Raw genomic sequence first — 8,916 nt, 5'->3', positions numbered from 1 at the left:
ATGGTGGCTAAATTCAGGAATGTAATATAATGGTATTTGAGGAAGGAGAGAATATGGGGTACAGGGTAAGGCCGGCCAGAACCATGCTCACCATGCTCTGGATGTCCAGAGTTCTTTCAGTGTGAACCGAAAGCTTCTGGAAGAACCAATACACAAGAAGTTAATCTGTTTTAATTTTTCTTCTCTGATGACATGGTTAAAATTATATCAAATACTATTGCATCCTCTTTTTACACGTGCCTTCTTTATAAATATATGCCTTGAATTTTCAAGAAACTTTCTTTGTATGAAAGGAAAAACATCATTTTCTACAGAAGACCCTTTGTACCTAAAAACACAAATATGGGGCGATGAATAATAATAAAATTTTGAGTCATCGCTCAACTATAAAAAACTCTTTAGTTGGGGTTCTCTGAGAGATCAGGGAGATGAGGTTCTATGATCCCAGAAGACAGAAAGAAGTAATTAGCATTTAAATATCTCCAGAGCAAGAGCAGGTAAGAAAGAAAGGACAAAAAAAAAGAGAACAGATTTTACTTAGAAAAAATTGGAACTGTATCCATCCTAATAATCTAAGAATATACTGATCTCATACTGACAAAAAAAAAGAAAAATATCTAATTTGAAGTTCCAACTGAACACTGACCTTTGCTACAGAAGAATAAACAAGGTCACAATGGAAGGGATCCCGACATATGACAAATTTAGCTGGGTGGAGCTGCCCATCTGCTTCATTGTCTGCTGTAAATAAAAGGAGAGCTCTAGGCTCCAGATGGTCAAGATTCAAGAGTGTCAACTCTTGCAGCATGCCTTCTCTTCAAGTTCTCTACCAGCCCGGAGCTGTTATGCGTCTCCTGATTGTGTGCTTAATTCTGGAGACTGCCCATGGTCAACATGATTGGTAAGACACCCCTTTTTCTACACAACCTAGAGCTATGTTCCTACTTGGTTGGGACACATATTGGATTCTCATTCACTATTTGTGGCTGAGTTTAACTTTTCTAAACTCTGAGGAAACAAGTAGCACCACAAGCCTATTCCTGATACCAAATAACTAGAAGACAATTAAACATTTCCGTTTAAAATGATTTATCTGTCTGGGTTTATAGCCTCATGAATTTCATCAAAAATGAGAAGTATGGGTAGAGAGGTGAGCCTTGTCTACATTTTGGGGATAAGCTATGGATAGGATATAATTCACCTCTAATTTTAAACTTGCTATACAGATGCAAAGGAATGCACTTTCAAGACTCCCCTGGTGACAGAGTGGATGTCTTGACTAAAATAACAACAAAAACCAAACTAATCAATAATCCACAAAACAGTCATCTAAATTACATGGCAGAAGCCAACATTATTCATCAACTCCAATATGCAGGGCTCTGTTGACCACAACTGAAGAAGGTTTGTTTGAAAAAAAAATGCACAAACTTGATTGTATTCCCCATTCTATGCCTGTTATATACTTTCTATAATTGTTATGCAAGGTTTTTTGTGTGGTTAATCTATTATCTAAGTACTAGATTCCCATTTTTACAGGAGAAAATGGTATACAAAGGCTCCTAATCTTTTGACAAGAGGAAAAACTTTAGTTACAAGAAGAAATCAGAATCCATTAACAGTACACAGAATCATATGTAAAAGAAGACTCTACCAGATTTTAATGAATCCATAGAGGTTTAGATGGGGATATTTACCTGCTAAGGGAGAAAATTTCTCTAAGAGAGGCAGAGGACTGAGCAACATAGGAAATGAGGCCAAGAGAACTGGATTTGAGTTGAGAATTGAACTTTTGTCAACTAGAACTTTAAGTTTTCCCTACTTAAGGCCTAAAGGGAGCAAGCAGACAGAAAATGGTCAGGTGAATCATTTGTTACTATGAAGCTGGGTTGATCTACATGATTGAATAATGAGACCCAGAAAGTTTTAAACCCTTCTGCTACTTCAACTTTTTGGAAGAGGGAGAGATTTGAAGAGTTTTAGATCACTGTATAAAGAAAAGAGAAAGATAAATGCACCGAGGTAGACTGTGAAATTGTGAATTTCCACCGTGGAATGATGATTAGGAACAGACAAAGAGAAAGAAGCTTGGCCAGCCCAGGCATCAAATTCAAGAGGGTTTCGAGGACTGTGACTTGTTTTTTTATTCTGGCCTCCATTTACCTCATCCTGTTAGATATGTGTGTTGGCTAGAAACAAGGAATACTTTGAGAAAAGTCAGATGCAAAGGTTCCTTCCAGAGTAAAGTGTTAAGCTTTACAGGCGTCTCCTAAGCAGTTTGTCCTGCGGGCTCTCTCTGCCTGTCCATAAAAGGACACCTGAGTATTGGACTTTAATGTGATTCTTTGTTTCTACATTTTCTACTCTTACAGGCGCAATCTCCTTTCACTAAACATAAAAATTTCTCCAATGAAAAATGCAAATCAATTTGAAGTGAAACTCACAATTACAAACAATGAAAATAAATGTATGGCGGTAAGTGAATAATTGAGAGTTAGCATGAAAAAGTATTATATAGTAAAGGAGTTTCAGTGAGTTAATACTGTACTAAATGCTGCCCTTTGAATGTTTCTCTATATGGAGATTTGAAACTCAGAGAGATTGTGTTAGAAATATATGTGTTAGAAATTCCTAAAGTAAAGTAATAAGGTAGTGAATGAGGTTGGTGAGTGGGGAATTCTAGCAGTGGGATAAAGGTCTTCACAATGAAACAAGAAGAACGTTTAAGCAGAAAGAAAAACAATTGGAAACCTAAAAATCAAGGAAATTCACAATGAGACAAAGACAAATAAGAGTGGCAGTGAACAGGAAACACTATTGGTCTTATGTATCTACCTCCTCTCTCCCCTGACTCCACATCATGCAGCAATGGTGGAGAGTCAAGAAGATGAAGATCAGTATACTTTGGAAGGAAGGGGAACTATAGGAGAAAAGGGACTATGCTGTGCCTCAGGGTAAGGGCCTATTTATAGGCAATAAACACAGACACACAATGTCTCCACCGTCATTCTTGGGTCTACTTTTTTCAATTGTTCCAAACTGTTCACCTCCTTCTCACTATCCTAAACAATTCCTTAACATTCTCCTTGGTCTTTTTGAAAACGTTCAAACAAAATGAAAGTTCAAGGGCAGGGGATATGGTTCAGTGGTTAAGAGCACTTGCTGCTTTTTTGGAGGAACCCAGATGGGTCTTGTTTTAGGGCATCTTTTGGAGTTTGTGGACACTGGATGCACACGCATGCACATATGCACACATGCTCACACACACACACACACACAAACTACAAAATAGATCTATGTAAAACCTTTTTTAAAAACTAAAATAAAAAATCATTATAAAAAAAGAAGGGAATTTTTTAATTATACCAAAAGCCATATTAGAAATACAGGGTGAAAGTACCTGGTATTTACGCAGACTAAATATAAATGCTAAAAAGGCTATTTGATCTGGAATTGGGCAAATATGCTGATTGTCTCTACTTAGTTTTGAGCACAGCAGATGGCTTAAGTCAAGTACAAGAAGTTATTCATTTTATATGACCATTGATTAAAAGTTTTATATCTCTTGGCTAAAAGAAAAACAAAATCTAAATAACAGTAAGACAAGGATTTTCAAGCTGGCACAGTTTCTCTTTGTGCAATAAACATGTTACTTTAAGTCAAAAACGGTATCCTTCACTCAGAAAGTACAAAGTTTCATGATCTCATGCAAGGGATCCAGGTATCAGTACTTTTATCTTCCAATGACAGAAAGAAAAATCAGTGTGACAGGAACTCTGTCACAAAGCCAGAACAGAAAAGTCAAAGAGGTGGGGTTCTGAACTGCATTTGTTTGCCAATCTTTGTCATAATCTGATCACCACACCAGAGTAGACAGCCTGTGCTTCCTGCTTTAACCCTTCTTGCTTCTGAAGAGGTTTGCACCATTCTCTTTGACTCTAATTAAGAGATCTTCAGCCTCAGAGCAAGTGCAAGGGAACTAATGCCCTATATATGATGCAATAATATTCTTCAACCCTCACATTTCTAAAATTAAGGGCTTAGTAATCCAACACTAAACCAGCTGATAATCAGTCAAACATACCCAGACACATGCACTCAAACACACACACACTCGTACACACACAAACACACACATGTATGCATGCACACACAGTCTTACTCTCTTATATGGAAAATGTAATATATGATAACTTGTTTGTTTTTTTTAAGGTTTTCTTCTATTGATTTTTATTGAGCTCTACATTTTTCTCTGCTCCCCTCCCTTCTCCACTCTTCCCTTCAACTCTTTCCCATGGTCTTCTTGCTCCCAATTTACTCAGGAGATCTTGTTTTTTCTACATCCCATGTAGATTAGGTCCATGTAGGCCTCTCTTAGAGTCCTCTTTGTTATCTAGATTCTCTGAGATTGTGAATTCTAGGCTGGTTTTCTTTTCTTTATGTCTAAAAGCCAGTTTTGAGTGAGTACATATGATAACTGGATATCAACATAGAGAAGAATGAAAATAGATCCCTATCTATCACTATTCAAAAACTCAAGTACAAATGGATCAAAGACCTTAACATAAAGCCAACCACACTAAACCTCATACAGAGAAAGTGGGAAGTACATCTGATTGCCTTGCCACAGGAGATCATTTCTTAAATATAACCCCAGTTAGCCCAGACACTGAGAAAAACAATAAATGGGACCTCCTGAAAATGAAAAGCTTCTGTAAAGCAAAGGACATGGTCAACAAGATACAGGACAACTTGTCAAAACACTATTAAACTCCAGTCATTCCCTATGCCAGACAAAACACCAGTTTTTCCTTCTTAGACTCAATGGGGGCTAAAGTTGAATTTGACAAATAAACAACAGAGAACTTGCTAACCATCAAGTGTATCTTGATAGTTAAGAGGAACTACTTGGTAGTCCAAGCATATACTGCCCTGGGAATTGCATATGTTGCTTCATGGTCAATCCCAGGTTTCTGTCTCTGTATTGACACTCTTTAACCTTTCCCCCACTCACTTTGCTTCAGGTCAAAGTCAGCACTGAGGACAACCCAAACATCAAGTACCTCAGTGCTCATGCAACATACACAGCTTGCATATGTGCCACAAATGACTTCTTCTGGGAAATCCAAGTCTCTGGTAAGTGGGAACATTTCCTCCCTGCTCACGAAGGTAAGAGAGTATTGAAGGTCAGGATGTATCAGAGTATTCAAAAATAAATAAATAAAAGAATCAATGTGACAGCAGGCAGAAAAGGGGAAAGTGCATGTAATACTGACCAGATACCAAGTTGACAGGATATAGAGGACAGAAAGAGCCAAAACTAAGGGAAGGGAGTTCTAACAGCTACTGTACCTTGAGTGAAAGAAATGGAAGCATAGTATTTTAAACCAGGGAGAGGTAGGGATGAAGCTATGTGGAGTTCATGAGCTAACAGATCTGCTTTTTTTTCTGTAGCAAAAACTTTCCTACAAGCAAAAACAGAAGTTGTGTCAGCTAAGGGCATATGTTCTGATGGTGAGCAAACATACCCAGTAACCACCTACATGAGAACTGTTGCTCATAAAATCCTTGTAACACCGTAAACTGGAAGGTCTTCCATAGATCATGATCACCAAACTTTTCAGTGGGAAAAGTGTTCCTTTCTTGTATGTACCTCTGCAGAAAAAAAAAGTGAAATGAACTCTGTGTTCAAACAGCTATGTAAAAATAAACTTCTGCAACTCTGCATTGAACTATCTGTATCTTTATTCCAAAAATGACTGATTTATCTGCCCAAATAGTCAAAGGTTTCTTTAACACTATTTTCCCAGGACACACACACATACACACGCACACATACACACACACACACACACACACAATGATGTAATAAGCGTTCAAATCCTGGCGAGTGAGGACAGGACTGGGGACTCACCACTTGGCATAGAAAAAAGCATGCCCAAAGTCAGAATGAGCAACTCTTCCCAGAGTTAAGACTGAAATCTGAAAGCAGAACTAAGGAAAGGTTTCAAGTTATTCCACCATCACAGTTCAACTCCATCCAGCTGTTAGCTGACCCTGTACTTTTCTTCTTTTCCACTACTGGCCAGAGGTCATGACTCAGAGGTCATGGTGCTTTTGGAAGCCCAGGCATCTTGCATATTGTGACTTTGACTTTCCTGTCAAACGTAAACTTTGAGGAGCTGAGGAATGGCAAATGTGAGTGTGAAACAAAGGCATATCGGAAACATGAAGTACAATTGGGGGAGAATATACATCGGCAAAGCTTTGGGATAACAGTTTGCCATTACTGTCAAATACTTTACATATATATATATATATATATATATATATATATATATATAGCCTTCCAGGATGCTCACAATTGGAAGTGATGATGACAGATGGCACTTCCACACTCTCACACTCTGTTTCCTGGGCCAACATATTCTCTCCCAAAGACACAGTGCTGCTTAACAACCGTGCTTCCAAAATATATGTCACACATTCCAGGACCCTTATTCCTTTTCCCTCTTAGTTATTGCCTAGGGGAGAAAGGCACCCAATGATCTAGGGGTGAGCAGACCTGAGACAAGAACTCCATAGGAACAGGTACAGAGAGCAACTGCTGAGCAAGTGAACCAGAGACAGAGACTGCTGAAGGTCCAGCCTTGAATCTGGGACCTTCAAGAGAGTAGACCTCAGCCAGGACCCCTATGGGTCTGGGCAGGAGTCTAGAACCTCCCAGGAACTAAGCTTGAGCCAGGACATTTGCAGGTCTAGGCATGAATCTGGGACCTCCAAGGGAGTAGGCAGGAACCAGAAACCTCTGCCAGTCCAAGTGTGAGTCCGGGACCTCTGAGAGAATAAGCCTGAGCCAGGTCCTATACAGGTCTGGGAACACCCAAGCCTGGGAACCCCAAGAGAGGATACCAGAGCCAGAGTCCTTTACAGGACCAATCCCAAGTTAGAGACCTCTGCAAGAATGGACTAGACCAGGGGCATTTAGAGAAACAGGTCTGAGCCAACAACCTAGGCTAAAACAGGCTTGAGACACTCCTTGGAGTAGAACAAAGCCCAGGAGCACTGAGCAATCTCCAGGAACATGGAGTGACTAAGGGGTAACTAGAACCATGGCACTGACTGTACTATGATGAATAACCATCTGAGATTTGGATTCACTGGTACCTAGAAGTTTAATAAACAGAATCACAGACAGCCCCAATCACACCTATTAGAGGAAAAGATGAGTAGAAAAGGTAAGAATACATGCAACACCTCAAAGAGCAACACAAAACCAGTAAAACCTAAAGACCCTACAATAGCAAGACTTGAACAACCAAATATAGATGAAGCTAGAAAAAATAACCTAAAAATAAATTCAGGAGAATGCTTGAAACTCTTAAGGAGGAAATGAGAAATTTCCTCAAAGAAATGGAGGAAAAGACAAATAAAAAATTGAAAGCATCAGCAAATTCCTTAAAGAAAACAAAGAAAAAGCAATCAAACATATGAAAGAAACTAATTAAGACTTGAAAACTGAAATAGAGACAAAAAAGAAAACATAAACCGAGGGAATTATAGAAGCAAAAATCATAAGAAAATGATCAGGAACCAAAAACACAAGCAGGAGCAGCAGAATACAAGAGATGAAAGAGAGAATCTCACTGAAGATACAATAGAGGAAATAGACTCATCAGTCAAAGAAAACATTAAATCTAACAAAAGCTTAACCTAAAATATCCAGAAAATATGAAAAGACCAAACCTAAGAATAATAGGTATGGAAGAAGTAGAAGTTCAACTCAAAAGCACAGAAAATATATTTAACAAAATCATAGAAGAAAACTTTCCCAACCTAAAGAAAGATATGCCTATGAAGAAGATATGAGAAACTTACAGAACACCAAATAGACTGAATCAGAAAAGAACCAAGTCTCCATGCCTCATGATAATTATAACACTAAACGTACAGAGTAAACAAAGAATATTAAGAGCCGCAAATGAAAAAGGCCAAGTAAGAGCCGGGTGGTGGTGGTGCACGCCTTTAATCCCAGCACTCGGGAGGCAGAGACAGGCGGATCTCTGTGAGTTTGAGGCCAGCCTGGTCTACAAGAGTGAGTTCCAGGACAGGAACCAAAAGCTGCAGAGAAACCCTGTCAAAAAAAAAAAAAAAAAGCCAAGTAACATATAAAGGTGGACCTATCAGAATTACACCAGATTTTTCATTGGAGACAATGAAAGCCAGAAGGTCATGGTCAAGTGTTATGTAGACATTAAGAGACTATGGATACCAGGCCAGACTACTATACCTAGCAAAATTTTTAATCACCATAGATATGCCATGACAAAACCAGATTTAACCAATATCTAGCTACAAACCCAGCCCTACACAAAATGCTAGAAAAAAAATTCTAACCCAAGGAAGTTGGCTATACCAACAAAAACACAGACAATTGATGGTTTCATAGCAGGAAATCCCAAAGAAGGGGGAAACGCACAAATTAACATCACCAACAATGAAAACTAAATTAACGGGAGATAGTAATAACAGGTCATTAATATCCCTTAATGTAAATGGACTCAACTCACCTATAAAAAGGCACAGGCTAACAGATTGGATATGAAAACAGAATCCATCCTTTTTCTGCATATAAGAAACACACCTCAACCTCAAAGACAGACACTGTCTAAGAGTAAAGGGTTAGAAAAAATATACCAATCAAATGGACCTAAGAAACAAGCAGGTGTAGCTATCCTAATATCTAACAAAATAGACTTCAAGCTAATATCAGTCAAAAGAGACAAAGAAGGTCATTTCACATTAGTCACAGGAAAAATCATTAAGAGGAAATTCAGTACTGAACATCCATGCCCCAGACACAAGGGCACTTGTCAAAGAAACACTTCTAAAGCTTAAGTCATACATTAAACCCCA

General features: G+C 38.5%; 1 protein-coding gene across 1 annotated transcript; it reads left to right on the top strand.

The window, feature by feature from the left end:
* Positions 1-806: 806 nt before the first annotated feature.
* LOC130887205 (prolactin-inducible protein homolog) lies at positions 807-5,582 on the top strand. The gene is made up of 4 exons (XM_057789510.1): positions 807-901; positions 2,373-2,475; positions 5,025-5,136; positions 5,455-5,582. The coding sequence occupies exons 1-4, from the start codon at positions 807-809 to the stop codon at positions 5,580-5,582; spliced, it is 438 nt and encodes a 145-aa protein (XP_057645493.1).
* The last annotated feature ends 3,334 nt before the right edge of the window (positions 5,583-8,916 follow it).

This window comes from Chionomys nivalis, chromosome 1, assembly GCF_950005125.1.
Source record: "Chionomys nivalis chromosome 1, mChiNiv1.1, whole genome shotgun sequence".
NCBI classification, from domain to species: domain Eukaryota; kingdom Metazoa; phylum Chordata; class Mammalia; order Rodentia; family Cricetidae; genus Chionomys; species Chionomys nivalis.
This window is presented reverse-complemented; position numbering and strand designations above follow the sequence as displayed.

Bases quoted from the DNA above. Each gene is read 5' to 3' on its own strand.
- LOC130887205 (XM_057789510.1), top strand. From the start codon at position 807: ATGCCTTCTCTTCAAGTTCTCTACCAGCCCGGAGCTGTTATGCGTCTC. The intron at 902-2,372 runs GTAAGACACCCC...CTACTCTTACAG, and splicing joins GCCCATGGTCAACATGATTG to GCGCAATCTCCTTTCACTAA. The intron at 5,137-5,454 runs GTAAGTGGGAAC...TTTTTTCTGTAG, and splicing joins CTGGGAAATCCAAGTCTCTG to CAAAAACTTTCCTACAAGCA.